Source organism: Stylophora pistillata, chromosome 8 (assembly GCF_964205215.1).
Source record: "Stylophora pistillata chromosome 8, jaStyPist1.2, whole genome shotgun sequence".
NCBI classification, from domain to species: domain Eukaryota; kingdom Metazoa; phylum Cnidaria; class Anthozoa; order Scleractinia; family Pocilloporidae; genus Stylophora; species Stylophora pistillata.
The window spans coordinates 6,517,356-6,533,860 of record NC_142526.1 but is presented as its reverse complement, the minus strand read 5'-3'; the positions used below and the strand labels follow the sequence as shown (position 1 = coordinate 6,533,860).

The 16,505-nt window shown below is 39.1% G+C and overlaps 1 protein-coding gene across 1 annotated transcript; it reads left to right on the top strand.

The window, feature by feature from the left end:
* The first annotated feature begins 12,691 nt into the window (after positions 1 to 12,691).
* LOC148724681 (uncharacterized) lies at positions 12,692 to 13,171 on the top strand. Its single transcript, XM_088731360.1, has one exon. It carries the CDS (start codon positions 12,692 to 12,694, stop codon positions 13,169 to 13,171), a length of 480 nt encoding a protein of 159 aa, XP_088587486.1.
* Positions 13,172 to 16,505: the final 3,334 nt, after the last annotated feature.

Here is a 16,505-nt window from a genome sequence, read left to right as displayed (position 1 = left end):
TAACCCTTGTGCTAGGGTTACCCTAGCAGGCGGGTCAAAGATAGCCCGGGTTTTACAAGCAAAATTTCACAGGTAGGGTTACCCTACCACCCGGGACAACTTACCTATGCTTGGTAACCGCACACATTGTTATCAATGTTCAAAGGGTCTGGAAAGAAGTAAAAAGTTGTCCCGGGTAGGCGAGTTATCCCCACCAGAGCGTTTACAAGGAAGCTAGGGTTATCCTAGCACCAGGGTAACCTTAGGGTTACCTAGGGTAACCCTCAGTTTTGGTTGATTTTTCCTACGGTTCTTCGGTTTCTAATAGACTCCAATACCCTCCTCTTGTCTGAATTGCCTCAGGATACAGAAGACAGGAGATGTATTATTAAACGCATGCAGAACTCTAGAATGCATAAGATTTATTACAGCTGTATTCCCTTTATATGTTTCTAGCTCCTACCTGGGTATGGGGAGTAAATTGTAGCGAGTGCGAGAGCTCATTAGTGTTGCAATTCTGGTTTGTTCCTTCGAATTCCTCTCTTTTGAGCCTCTTTTTCTAGAGAAATGCATTTAAGAGGAAGTCATTTTAAAACATGAAACATAGAGAAGAGTATATCCTTCGTAAAAAAACAAATACCGAACGTAAGAGACAGTTTTAAAAATTTATCGCTATACTTAACTTAATTTAAACACTGCCTTATACATCTTAAATTTTTGAATGATATGTACAACAATTTTCAATTCTTTGCCTTGTGTGCTGCAAGGAGCCTTCAAATCAGTGATTCTTAGCTATGCTGAACAGCTGTCCATTCAGCTAATTTATTTGATGAAAATTTGTAAGTTCTCGGTAAAATCTCGGTAAAATCTCGGTAAGTTTTGATCAGCATAGAACACTAAAAATTTCAATTGATGGAATAAACCAAAAGAGGGAGACTGAGCTTACTGATGGTTTCCCGGTTCGCGAAAAACAGCCGATAGACCTTTGCACGTCCATAATAGAATTATCACGAAAACTTCAAGAGAAGTTCAAAAAATCTTTTACATAAGCTGTCAAAACTTGTTTACAAACTAGAGCGTTACTATGACAATTGTAAACCAATGACGTAAAGACCTCATGCAGCCTTCATGCCGGACTGCATCAGCAGTTTACAAACAATCGAAGGAAACTTATTTGAAGATGCCCCCTCCCCCCAATTCCCAGTAAACAGGCCACACCACATCACAGTAATCTCGTGAGTGGGTTCTTTAATGTCCCCTGCCTAACCAAATTCACTAATTACTAGATCCAGGAGACGGAATTACCAGATCCAGGATCCATATACCTATAATAGCAACTTTTTTTCGTTACATCCCCACTGTTTCTGTATCTGCAATACCAAAGTGAATACAAATGAACTCTTCGATAGTTAATGGCCGACCCACTTCACTTGAAAATATTTGAAGACGTCGTCATGCCTCTGTGCTTTGAAGCTTGGCACGCTTTTTAACGGAAATTAAAAAGTCACATACGACTTTCTCAATCGAACCGAATTTATTCTCCTCACAGCACTCCTCTTCCTCCTCTTCATTGTGAGGAGAAAGAGGACGAGAAAATTTTTTTCAAGTCTTTCAAGTGAAGTGAGCCGTCCATCAATTTTCAAAGACTTTATTTGTATTCTTTTTAGAAGAATGGATGGATTTCGTACTCCCCGCGTGTCCGCCACAGTAAAAGTGGCGACGTCTTCAAATTTGTTTAGAACGAGAATAAGCTTTAACTCGCATTTAGCAAGTACGTCGCACTGAATGATCCTTGAAATTCCTGTTCAAAACTCAAAGCGCAAGAAATGGCGACGTCTCGAATAAAGGCGGCACAGTAAAGGGATAAGAGTTGTAAATTGGTTCATTCAGTTTACTACATCTCAATAAAAGCATTCAGAGCAAAAGGACTCTGTGGTTAGCTTCAACCAAGAAAAAGTGTTTGCTTGACTGGTGCCAAAGCTGAAATAGAAAAAACATGGGTTTAGTGGTTCGTTTGTCTAAGTTAGGCAAGAGGCGTACCCAGAGTTAGAAAAAGCATGACAGAAGAGGTACGTCATCGTTACTATTCGCGAAGTCTGAATCTTACCAATCACCGCCAAGGAGCATGGACCGTTCCTGATCCCTAGGTTAATTGGGGTCACTGAGAGTTTCACAGTCAGAGCTTTCCACTGTTGCGAAACGGCATCTAGTGGGGAGATGTTTCTGTTAACTGGTAATGGCTCCTCTTTGTCGTTGGTCGTTCTACATCATCTCTTGTCATTTTGACGAAATAGCTTAATAAAATCATTTATAGAAGAAGACATTATTCGACCATCATGAGAATGAGGCAATTGTATATGGATATCCTGATATAAAGTATTTGATTCGATAACTTATTTAAAATCTTAAATTCTAGTTCAGCGACCTTGCGGAAAAACTAGGTGGTCTTGGTGATCCTGTCACAAGAGGGAGTAGAAGACATGCCGACGCTGTTTTCAAAATGGCAAGTGATTTTTTTAGTGGCCTTTCTAAAAAAAAACATGTTTAGACCAACCTGTTTGGCAAAGATTTCGCATAACGATAGGTCTTTCATTGGTGCGTCAATGGCAGTAGGTCACCTCTTACAGCCTATCTGTTTGTTCAATCGAATCATCAATCTTAAAGAGAGTCTCGGAGCAGCAATAATAAATTATCGTCCCATGAGTATTCCAGATGAATGGGAATTTGAAGCATTCACTAAACCCGATGGTGAAACGTGGTACTCTTCAAATAAGCTGCCTTGTCAAAATTGTAAAATGATGTTTCGTCGTGATCGTACCGGAAGGGGAGCATCCACAATACTTGGTCTATGCGCTGAGTATTGTGCTATTAACCAGCTTCTTCCGGAAGAGCAAACTTTGAAGCAGAGTGATATGCCCGGAGTTTTTAAACTAGTCAGAAATTATAACCAGTGTAGACTTCTTTTTGAAAACTACAGAGTTATAAGTAACGAATGTAGGGCTGTTGACACTAACGACAAAACAGAAACAGTCAGAAAGTACTGGGAAGTAATACACAAACTGCACATTTTTGGTCTAACGCCAGAGTGTAATCGTTATTTTTGAATTCCTATCAGATTTCTTCCCAAGTTGTTCGGCATTTATAGGGCACTAAGCTGATCAACTCTCAGCCATCGTTTGAAATTTAAGCCTCTGCTTTAAGGTTGTTGTTCTGTGGAGGGTAACTAATATCAAGCATTGCTTTTATACACCCTTTTTGCTGGGTAGGATTTTTGCTGAGTAGGATTTTTGCTGAATAGGATATTTGCTGAGTAGGATTTTTGCTGAGTAGGATTTTTGCTGAGTAGGATTTTTGCTGAGTAGGATTTTTGCTGAGTAGGATTTTTGCTGAGTAGGATTTTTGCTGAGTAGGATTTTCTGCTGAAGATAGGCAAATGCTCTAGTTGAGAATAAATTATTCCGCTTGGGGAGGTTTATTGCCTTGAGCATATGATTATTAAGAACTTTTCACTTTGATATTACTGTATAAACCTATAACTATAAGAGACTATCCACGGTGGCTCACCCATCCACTGCTGCTATGCCTGAGGGCTTCTTCTGAAATAAGTCTGTAAGAAACTCATAAAATTCATGTATTTGCCTCCAAATTATAGAAATAAAAAAATAACTAAAAAAGCTGAGTCAGAATGATCAATCTATCCTATTGCACTTGTTAACCTGCCTAAATTGAATCTCGTTATGATTATGTATTCATATCAGTGGCAAATCAATAAAATCACATTACAAAAGATTCCTCAATAACTTTTTATTTGAGTATTGATATCATGGATTGGAATAAGAGATTGAAGGCAAAGCCCGCTGTACGCAGGTACAATAACCCTCACAATAAGCCCATGCAGTTTGATAACCTTCCATTGTTGCTTGGGAAATCCGCAGATGCCGCAAAAATCTTCAGGCCCCAAACATAGGTTCCTATTTTCAGATTCAATTTTAACATTTTCAGCGCTAAACAGCTGGCTTAGCTCTTGTAGATTGTTCCACTTTTCTACATCACGATAATCTAGAATTGAATAAGTTAAAAAGAAGAGCTGAGTACTTAAAATGTAAAGATTCTACGATTAGTACGATTCCGATTTCCAGATTTTCTAACAGGGAAATAGTGGGCTCGTGCGAGCCTGTGCAATTTTAGCGGGAAAAACCCAATAAACATATCAAACTGTTTCCCCACTGCGATGGACATTTGTTTTTGTCGGTTCCAGCCTGGCGCGGCCGCTAACACAGATGCCCTCCTGAGCAAATTTTCAAAATGGCGGACAAGCCAAAGAGAGAGATAAAAGAACCAAAGCGATTCTGCAACGAATAATCAGCATACACCTCTGTTAAAAAGGTCATTTCACAGAGAAAGATACAAAATTGAATGATATTGAAGTCACGGAGGTTGACAAACCCAACAAGAGTCTGAAAATTCACTACATTGGCTACAGTGGTTCTGTCCTCGTGTACCGGTTCACAAGAGCCGATACAAAAGACCGAACAATACACAACAGCTAACCACTGACTCCTAAACAAAGAAAGAACAATGGTAATTCCCTTGTGAACCGGTACACCAGGACAGAACCCCTACAGTACACGCTTCGATGAGTGGAGACCCTTCGGGGTTCTGTCCGCGCGTACCGGTTCACAAGAGCCAATAGAAAAGACCAAACAATACACAATAGCTAACCGATAACTCCTAAACAAAGAAATAACAATGGTAATTCCCTTGTGAACCGGTACACCAGGACAGAACCCCCTTCGGGGACGGTGAAGCATCTGAATATTTTCTTTCGAAATTGTATAGATTAGTAGGCTGCAACAAAAATTTATTGGACGACGTTTAGGGTAAAAACAGCCATCTAACCTGAAAAAAATGTATTTATTCCGACTCTTTCGGAAAATAACTTTACAAATCTTACTTGTTTATCTCGTAAGTAAACGATGGTGAAGCGCTTTCCGAGCTACCCGATTCTTCTCCCATTGCTTTCACGCTTATAAAACAGGAAACGAGCAAAAGGAGGAAGGTGTGGCTGTTTTGAATAGCCATTTGACGACGTTCAATCTGCTCCTTGTTCGACAATTTACATATCAAAACAAAGGAAATTTGTTCCTCTCTTTGATTTTGGCGGTACATTTTCAATTTGCGCTTGCGTAAGAGAGAAATAGCCCAAGAGTCCTTGCTCGGTCTTGTTTTGACCACGAACGCCTTCTTAATTTTGACGGACCCGCTCAGGAAAAGGTGAAAATGACGAGGGAAAAACTTTACTTTGTAGTACGAAAATACACAAAATGGAAAGCCATGATATTATAGTTCGATATTTCGGTGGTACATTGTTAACTTTTTATACAGAGAGTCGGCAAGATGATATAACATCCAAAAATCGCACTCGATTTGAGTGGGCTGATGAAGTGGGCGTGGTCATGAAATTCAGTAAGAGACTATTTGTACCCCGTGAGTTTGATATGGAAAACTTTTGTGACGATTCTTCGCGAGTATAGCCTACAAGAAAAAGACTAACAATAAGTTCTTTAGTGTTCCGGATCAAGAAAGGCTTCCCTCCTTTGTTTCAAACCTATGGCAAAACCGTGCGCGGTCAAATTTAAAAAATTATCAATTTTCCCGGTGAATCGGACGAAACTCTCCTTTTTTGTTCTTAAGAACAGGTCTCTGTAAAAATCAAACATCTTGGGAAATGAAAATTTTCAATCCCCCTACAAATTTTGCATGTAGTTAGGCACTCAGGGGGGATGCACAAACATGCCCTTTTTAAAGGTTGCAACACTCTTGTTGTGATGGTAACAACGGCTACTTGTTGGAGGCCTGAGGCCTCACTTTCATAGAAAAACACGGCAAAAAAAGTGTAAAATGTTTATTTCTCTATCTCAAGCTCAATACAACATTACAGATTGGTATTTCTAGCATATATAGTGACATCATTTGTCTTTACTTTGATGTATTCTATTTTCCCTGGGAGTGAATGTGAACACAGCAATAGATTATTTATCTTGGTACAGTTTCGGTCATTTTTGCTGTAGGGTAAAACAGGGAAAATGTTTGTCTAAATATCTCCAAAAGTACACCGTTCCTGGAACTGAAACTACGCGCTTAGTTGGTCATAGTATTCTAGTTTTTAAATATGTGTAAATCTCTGCGGGCCGGCCTCTACTTTTCATAGTGGCAATTCGCGAACGAAGCTCAAAAATCAGATATTACATAAATCGGCAATGTTTACATTTAATGTTCTCAACAAAAAACGTTTCAGACAAATGAAAAGTGCAAGACTTTGAAAGAATGTTATCTTCTGAGCAATATCCCGAAGAGAAATCTTGCCTCTAGCTTAAATATTTTTAAAAAATGGATCAATTTTTATGGAGGACTACCCCACGTAACTACAAACATGTACCTTAAATCGTGTGCATATCATCCAAATTCCGAATACTGTACCTTCTCTCATGGGAACTTGAGCAATCCTAAATCCTCTGACAATACACTGTTATACTTGTCTCATTTGAAACATGTTAAAGTTGGCTGATCTACACGAAACTATCCAGTAACACCGGCCATTTGTCACAAATATGTACGTTATCACGATGGCGTGACGCTGGATTTCTTAATGAAGTTTCCATCAGGTCGCTACAAAGAAGACGAGTAACGGACATTTTTCGATGTTTCAGCAGATTTCCGCGCATTCTGAAGTAAAAACAACCAAAACAAAAAAGGGTGGTAAACCTTGATTAAATTTTCGTGAACACTGAGAGTAAGAGTATAAATCACAACTTGTCAGCAGTAGTACTACATGTAAAACCAAACCCACCACTCGCGCGAAAACTATCCCCTCATTGCAACAAATTGAACAGGGATTTTATCATAATCATTTTCCATAAATTTAGCTCTTTTCAGGGAATCTTTTACATGCTTCAACAATAGTTCGGCCTTGGGCCTTGAGATTTCTTTTTCTTGATAATAAATGCCATAGTAAGTGCCTACAAAATTACAAATCGGTGTCGCATGGACGAGGAGTACAGATTTGTCATTGATGAACCAACGAGCACAATCCTCTCAGTTATTAGCTTGATAATCTCCACAGACCAACGTTATTGGACCGAACTATCTCTTTCTTCTTTTTCCTGATGAGTCGGCCACCTCAGGCGGAAATTTAAGAGACCTTTGACTTCCTGTAGTGTAAATCACCGGAAGATTGCGTTATATTCATCTTTCTTTAAGCTTATAAACGATATCCAAGAGAAAAATTGTGGAAAATATTCGTGATGAAATCGCTGTTCTTTTTCCTGATGAACCTGAAGTAATCCAGATTACGTACTAACCATGGGGGGTTTCATTCCAGTCATAAGTTGAGCTTTGCATGTGGATAATTAGTAGTTTGAAAGGTGGAATTATGACATAATGATTTTATTGAATCTTTTATTTCGAACTTTGTTTTGATTTTTTCTTGATCAAGACATGGAAGGAAACATTGACTGACTTTACTGCAATGCGGCAGTGATAAGTCTTACATTTCATATCTTATGCAAATTTTCTGACATTTTTCTAACAGTTTTTAGATGATTCGAAATATCTCAATTCCTGTAACTCGGAAATGACAACTACCCGAACCTTCTCTTTGTAGGAATAGGTAATCTATCGTACAAATTGGCGACTGTGTTTTACATGTAGTACCATTGCTGACAAGTAGTGATTTATACTCTCACTCTCAATGTTTCCGAACGTTCAACCAAGGTTTTCCTCTCTCATTTTTGGTTGTTTTTGTCTCAGAATGCGCGGAAATCTGCTGAAATATCGAAAAATGTCCCAACAGAAGACACACGGGGCTTGCACTGTAAGTATCTTGGGGAGCTCCATACAATTCCTTATAGTAAAATTAGAAGGAATTGTATGGATCATTTTTAGCATTAGTCGAGGATCATGTGTTGTCACATATGATCCTCGCAAGGATCATACGTGACAACACCCGCCGCGCCACGACTAACGCTAAAAAAGCTCCATACAATTTCTTATAATAAAATCATCAGGAATTGTATGAAGCTCTCTGGGATACTTACAGTGCAAGCCCTGTGTGTCTTCTCATGAGCTTCTCGTCTTCTTTGGAGCGACCTGATGGAAACTTCATCGAGAAATCCAGCGTTATGCCAACGTGATAACGTACATGTTTATGAAAAATGACCGGTGTTACGATAGTTTAGTGTGGATCAGCCAACTTTAACATGTTTCAAATGACAGACAAGTATAACGGTGTATCGTCCGAGGATTTAGGATTGCTCAAGTTCCCATCCAAGGAGATACAGTATTCGGAATCTGGATGATAAGCATTCGATTTAAGGTACAGGTTTGTACTTACGTCGGGTAGTCCTACATGAAAGTTGATCAATTTTTTAAAAATATGAAAGCTAGAGGCAAGATTTCTCTTCGGGATATTTCTCAGAAGATAACATTCATTCAAAGTCTTGCACTTTTCATTTGTCTGAAACGTTTGTTGTTGAGAACATCAGATGTGAACATTGCCAATTTATGCAATATCTGATTTTTGAGCTTCGTTCGCGAATTGCCACTATGAAAAGTAGAGGCCCGTCCGCAGAGAAGTTAACGTATTTCAAAACTAGAATATTATAATCAGCTAAGTGCGTAGTTTCAGTTCCAGAATCGGTGTACTTTTGGAGAAATTTAGACAAACATTTTCCCTGTTTTACCCTACAGTAAAAATGACCGAGACTGTACCAAGATAAATTTTCTATTGGTGTGTTCACATTGCATCAAAGTAGAGACGAATGATGTCACTATGGATTCTCGAGGTACTAATCTGTAATGTTGTATTTAGCCTGAGATAGAGAAATAGATCTGAGTGCCTAACTGCATGCAAAATTTGAAGAGGGATTGAAAATTTTCATTTCCCAAGATGTTTGATTCTTAGAGACACGTTCTTAATAAGTTGATTTACGTACGAAGGATTGATCTTTTCGACCTGAATTATTATGAGCATAATAAAAAAAATGATGAGTTTCTGAAAAAGTTATGGTTTCAGGCAACTATAAAAAACCATATTTTCTTCGATAATATCTCATAACTTAAGGCAATCAATAAAAAACCATATTTTCTTCGATAATATCTCATAACTTAAGGCAATCAATAAAAAACCATATTTTCTTCGATAATATCTCATAACTTAAGGCAATCAATAAAAATCATGGGTTAGTTTCACTTTCTTTTAACTCTTTAACTATAAAGATGTGAGTAGGATGAAATAGAAGCACGCAAGTTCTCATGCTGTCTCCTAAGGGGTGTCTTGCAGTGCTTCCCTCAAACGGAAAGAGGGATATCTCATAACTTAAGGCAATCAATAAAAAACCATATTTTCTTCGATAATATCTCATAACTTAAGGCAATCAATAAAAATCATGGGTTAGTTTCACTTTCTTTTAACTCTTTAACTATAAAGATGTGAGTAGAATGAAATAGAAGCACGCAAGTTCTCATGCTGTCTCCTAAGGGGTGTCTTGCAGTGCTTCCCTCAAACGGAAAGAGGGAATATTGCGTGGCATCTGAAAGAATGATGGTGAAGGGGACAACATCCTCTAGGCAATGAAATACAAACAGAGAGGAAACGGACGAGCCATTGAGCAGTGTGGCTCACCCATGCAGCTATGCCTAAAGGCTTCTTCTAAAATAAGTCTTGTCAGAAACTCATAAAATTCATGTATTTGCCTCCAAATCATGATAGGCGAGTTTTTGCGAGTATGGCCTACAAGACAAAGACAAATAAGTAGTTATTTAGTGTTGCGAATCAGAAGAGGCTTCCCTCTTTTATTTCAAACCTATAGCAAAACCGTACGCGGTCAAGTTTAAAGAATTCTCAGGGTCAACCAAACATAACAGTAATCAAAACAATCTTAACACCGTAAAATCAACAAAATAACCAGAATAACTCTTCGCGGCAAGGGGTCTAACAAAATCTATATAATTTTTCCTCCGTGTTAAGAAAAAAGTAAGTTAGAGTGGAATAGAGACCAGCCCGCCTCGCGCAACTAATAGATTAAAGCCCATGTTAGAAAAGATAGCTTTTTTAAGGATAAAGTCACGGCTCTGGCAGTAAATTTTAATTTACTTAAAAGTATGCATAGCCCGACCTGTTATCTCAATTTTTAAACTCATAACAAGCTATGTATTTATGGCAAAACATTTCAATTATTGACAATCAAAATCAGAGATTTTTTTCAGAACAGCCTGAATGCGAGGAATCGGTTAATGAAAGAACCGCTCTCTCTGGCGAGCTTTTCACAATTAAAGAACTGGTAATTATTGCAAAACTTTGTCTTCTATCACATAATTTAAAAAAAAAAAAAAAAAAACTTTGCAACGTGCGTTTACATATATATATATAATTATTAACTTTGAGATTCTGAAATTAATTTTGCTAAATTCAGCCTTCCTTCATTTCAGTCGACAGGTGTGCCCTTGGTGAACGTGATGTATTTGAAAAATTGAACTGAAAACTGATAATATGATAGCACAAATGAATTGTTTCTCTTATTTTCATCATAATAAAGAGGAGATCTTGAAGCTTTTGTCTCATCTACCTAGGGAAACAAGGCAACAGGTAAAATATTGATACACACGAAACTCTGATATCAATGTGTTGGCTAGACCTCTATAATTTTTAAAACCTATATTAATTTTCAACTTCTATCTGAGTATAGAATCGAAATTTAAGCAGTGAACGAGAGGGAAGTTTTTAAATGTCACACGCCTCAAGTTATAACTGAGAGACTTCAGACAAGGAGATGAATTGCACTTAGTAAACAAATATACTACACCACTCCTGGAACTATACTTGTAAAGTCGGTCTCTGTTCAGGACCAAAATAATTTAGATGTAGCGCGATTGCATGTTCTTTGTTCAAAACATAACAAAGCGGGAAGCATTTAAGATATTTCCATTTATTTCATTACTATGATCTTCTCTTAAAATTAGAATTGGAAAAAAAAAACCAGCATACCAATGTTTTACCTGTAAAGACATCGTAATCTACATCAGATTTTTTTTGGGCCTATCATTCAGAATGTTTAAAAACGGATGATTGCCTTCCACGTCTATGACAGACGCGCTGTTTTAAAAGTTTCGAAAACAAGTTTTAAAAGAGTTTGCCGAAGTGTTTGTACTCGTCCCCTTGGTACTGATGATAAATTATGAAATATTCATTGCTCGTATCACTGAGTTAAACAATTACTTGGCAGGGCGAAAATATAACATAGCTTTGCTTTGCTTTGATGGTTCAATGAATATTGTTTTCATGATCGCATGAAAAACAATGTACATGATTAGTTTTGAGGCGACTATCATTGCTGAAAGTAAAAACAAAATAAAACAAAGGTATTTTTCTGCGGCCTACGAGTTTCTTATGTTAATCAAATGCCGCAATTTGCTGTGTCCGGCTTCAGATGTATTCCTAAAGCTTTCAGTTTTTTTTTATGAAAGGTGGAATGGTTCGTGGTTTCTTTTGATTCATATTCTGGTCATTATGCAGTTTGAGGTCATAGTTTTGTAGGCATGGTATACCTTACAATGGGATTCCACTCAAAAGCCCATGCAGACACTGCTTGAATGGCGTGACATGTTGTCTGGAAGAATAAATGCCTCATCAGCACAATTATTGTATATAAGACGGACACGCACAGTCGCTAAGACCCTGTTAGGGTCGCGTGTGATTACTAGTGTGCCAGATAAGATTGAGAAGAGAAAGCGAAGGAAGAAGCACTATTGTGACCGGCACACTCAAGAAAAGCTGAAAGTGAACAGCCGCCAGACACTGCCTTAAGCTGAGAGAGTCTGGTGAGATGAATAACCCAAACCTAACTAAGTCTCCACCATTGAAGGCTGCACCAAGACAGACCAGTAGTAACCCCATGCGCGAACGCTGTCCGCTGTCATCTTTTAACGATCGTTTTCTTTTTAGCTTAATGGTTAAGGCCGGGTTAAGGTCAATTTATTTTCAAGTAAAAAGCGGCCTGACAAAATATAGAGACTTTGCATGCTTGGAGTATAATACGTATGGAAATATGGCCTAACAAACATAGATCAAAGAAAATTCAAGCATCTTTAAAAAATATTGTCATAACTAGGTCAGAACATCATCATTTGTGCTCTATGATGGGTACAAGGTTTTCATTTATTACTTTACCTTATTTTGCCAACCGCTAGGTGTTTGTAATGCTAATCAGAGGCCCTCTTAGTGCATTTGTAAGCTATGAGTCGAGGTTTTTCTAGGTAATGACACTGATTTGGCTATGATGTTTCATTTTCACTCACCTAATACAAAATTAAGGCCTTATGTCAAGAATTTGGTCTGTCAATAGCATGAATTACGCTCAAAACTCCATTTACTAGACAACTCCTTTAGACCAAGGAACGAAGTCAGGTGCTTTTGAGCGCCAGTACGGTTTTAACATCTTTGATAGAAATGCGGCTTCTGTGACGCTCAAATGCCGTTTCAGACTCAATTCGGTAAAAGCTTACAACAACTTTTAAAATACCAGCATTCACGGCCTTCGCGTAAGTTGACGATCGAGTTAGGTATCAAAGATCATATAACTGATATGTAACACTTGACCTTGATGTGGATGGCACATGCGGTAATTATTAACGAAATGGGACATTTATTAACGAAATGCAACAACTTCCCCCATCTTGGAAGCTGGCGGATGTGGTACCCATTCCTGAACAGAAACCTGTCGAAGTCATCAACAAGCACTTACGACCCATTTCCCTCACACCAATAATTTCCAAATTAGCCGAGGACTCCGTGGTATATGCGTTCATCGGTCCGGCTGTGTTGAAAATTATCGATCCAGACCAGTTTGGAGCCTTACCGAAATCCTCCACGGCCCTAGCTCTGACGTCCATGCTCCAACACTGGACGCGCGCAACTGATGGCACGGGATCTGCACTCAGGGTGGTCCTGTTTGCCTACCGCAAAGCTTTTGACTACAATGACCATCAACTACTCACTCACAAAATTTACAGTCTTGATATCCCTCGGAGTGTAGCACGTTGGGTAGTCGACTTCTTAGTGCATCGCTACCAACGCGTAAAGTTATCTGCTGATTGTTTCTCTGAGTGGGGTCCCATACCAGCTGGTGTACCATAGGGGACAAAATTGGGGCCATTGCTCTTCTTGCTAATGATAAACGATCTAAGAATTCCCCAGGTTCAAACTTGGAAGTACGTTGATGACACGACGGTGGCAGAGATCGTCCCGCCTAACGCATTAGGTGACGCCCAAACCGCTGTTAAAGTGGTGAAGGTTTGGTCCAAAGCACAGAAGATGCAGCTTAACGCTGACAAATGCAAAGTTATGGTCATCGACTACAAAAGGCAGAAACAACATTTCACTCCCCTCTTGGTGGATGGCAAAGAATTAGAGACGGTAGAGTCGGCTAGGATCCTAGGCGTCATTATTTCGTGTAATCTTAAGTGGAACAACCACGTCAATGATGTTATAAAAAGAGCAAACAAACGATTATACTTTTTAGTCCTCCTGAAGAGAGCCCGCGTTCCAGCGGATGACATAATTAATTTTCATTGTACAACTATACGTCCTGTTCTGGAATACTGCGCACAAATATTCCATCATGCGTTACCTGCGTATCTTAGTGATGACATTGAAAGGGTCCAAAGACGTACATTATCTATCATTTCACCAGAGCTGTCATACCATGACTCTTTAGAAAGGCACGGTTTAGCTTCACTCTACGACAGACGCATGAAATTATGTACGGATCTGTTTTTGTCTGTCTCAAATCCATCTCACAAATTATATGATTTGCTGCCAGATAGGAATCTTTCAGCTTACAATACTAGACACCGGCGCGTTTTTAACATGCCGCGCTTTCGCACTGATCGTTTTAAATCTTCATTTATCCCGGCTATGTGCGCGTGTGCTAACCTAGATTTTTAGCTATTCCACTGCTGTATACTAGTTATATTTGTTATCTTAGTAATTTTATTCAGGTCTTAGCATCTTTTGTAATTGGTAGTCTTATATAATCTTATATACTCAAAGATTGTGAAAAGCACGCAATTCAGCCTATGGCTGCAATGTATTTTATTTGGTAATAAACTATGTATCTATCTATCTATCTCACTCTGCCCTACTCCTACTGATATGCAATGGAAAGTGAACTTTCATTGAACAAAATAAATCAAATGTTCTTGATTTACATCCAGTTCTTAGGATATTTAGGGCGATCCGGGCTATTGTTTGTTGTCAGTAAAAATTTCGGCCATTTCTCAGTTGTTAGTTTACCCCATCCAGACCCGGTCAAAAGGGTATCATTTTGAAACAGCACTGATTTTTGAACGCTCCGTTCTCTACGAGGACAAGTGAAAAAGGAGGCTTTTAAAAACGTCGACTGAAAAAATTCGTCTCATATCTACTGTCGCTCCCCTTTGCGTTTTCATGTGTTTAATTATTTAGGATAGTCGCAAATGCATTGATGTGGACAATCGACAGCAAAACGAAAACATTGAGTTTGGTTGAATATATTAACCTTCCTTCACTGACACTTTTGAAAACGCCTTAGTGTGGTTGTGGCCACGAGCAGCAGGCAGGTATTTTTTTGGTTCTTTTTAACATCCATAAGATGGCTGAAAAGTGGAGAGCTGTCGAGAGTTTTGTAACTAGTAGCTTCATCGTTAGTTCGGATCGAAATCCCCCAATCACAAAATTCATGTTGACCTCGTAACCTTTGGATTCAACTTCCAGCGGTAACTGATCAAGGATTTTGATCTCTTAGTGAAATCTAATTCATCGTCAGTATAAGTGCTATAAAATTGTCAACAGAGCAACTTTGTATTGCGAATTTGCGATTTAAAATGTAACACTAAAATTGGTGGCGTATCGAAGAGTGTGGTTTAGTAGAGGGTGAGCCTTTGTCTGGCCATGGTCGGGGCGAAATTACGTAAACCTTTCCATGGTATTTCAGCCGAGAAGAAAGCTGGTACAATGAAATCCGGTGTTGCAGTCGACAAGAAGAAAAAGATGGTGAAGAGAAAGGAACGTTATTGGCTGTACATCTACAAAGTGTTGACGCAAGCTCATCCTGATTCTGGAATCACAACCATAGCCATGGGCATCATGAAATCCTTCGTTAGCGACATCTTCGAGCTCACAGCTAAGGAGGCATCTCGCTTGACAAAGAACGCAAAGAAGTCGGCAATGAGTTCCCGCGAAATCCAAACTACTGTTGGGGGGTTTTACCAACTCGCTTGGACGAATTAACGAAAGGTACCAAGACTCTGTAATTTTCTTCTTTATTCTCCTCTACTGTTGCCTCTGCTACTGCTTACAAATTCATGAGCGTCTTCCGATTCGTCACCTCTAAAAATTGGAAATGTAACTGACGATTCCACACTGCCGCTTCCATTTTGTGAATTAACCGAAGTTTGCATTCGTTCGACTACTTGGCATAACTGACTAACTTGGTCTTCCATTTCTGCATAGGCTGATGCAAGAGACAACTGATTTGAGCACAGGCGGCCCAAGCTCTCTTTGAGAACCACACAAGGAACACAATTTGCATATCGATTTATAAGGATCTGTATGGGATTTTCTACAAGATAGCCATAGAGATAGTTAAAAGTGAAAATATTAAATAAAAATGGCTTACCTTATTCCATACGTGTGTTGCTTGCTCCTGGTGTCGTTATTTTACCGTTTTCACTTGATTTAATCGTTTTTTTTAAATCCTGGTTTTCTCTTCTTAAAGAGAAGACAAGGCCGAACACTTCTGTCCAGACAGCCTCCCGAACGAAGTAAAAAATCCCGAGCTAAAATGTACCCACGGCCACAAATCCACCGCAGAATTCAAGGGAAAAGGTTGAACTTTTATTTCGATTCTCTAGCCGCATAATCTCAGCCCTGTGATCGATGCCAGGCGGCTGTTCGTGTCCTCAGTGAAACGTTAAAACGTTTGTAGACATCCGAGTCCTTTTTAAACACGACACAACGACCGTTGCAATCGGCTTGGTAACCTCGTCATGTTGGCAAACCAAGACTCGCGGGGGTACTAGACCTCAACTTGTCAACAAAACTTCTTGTAAAACCCGGGGGTCCCCTCAGGTTTAGTACCCCCGCGAATCAAGTCAAATCGGTAAAATAAAGACACCAGGAGCAAGCAACACACGTATGGAATAAGGTAATTCATTTTTATTTTCTCTGGTCTCTCCGCTGTCTCAAATAAGATCTTTCTCTGAGTCAGAACTTTGGCTACCGATACAAGAGGAAACTAGAGACCACTCACTAGGAGTAGGAATTGCTTTGATTGTGTGTCAGCCCTCGGAGATCTATTGGCTGATTTAAAAAAGTGAACGAAAGAATGGTACTCTAGATTGTTGAACGGGTGGAGGGGCTGGCCACTCATTCGAACCCGAACTTACAGCTAAATTTTCCTGGCGAACGGCCTCTTCCGCCAGGGCTCGCG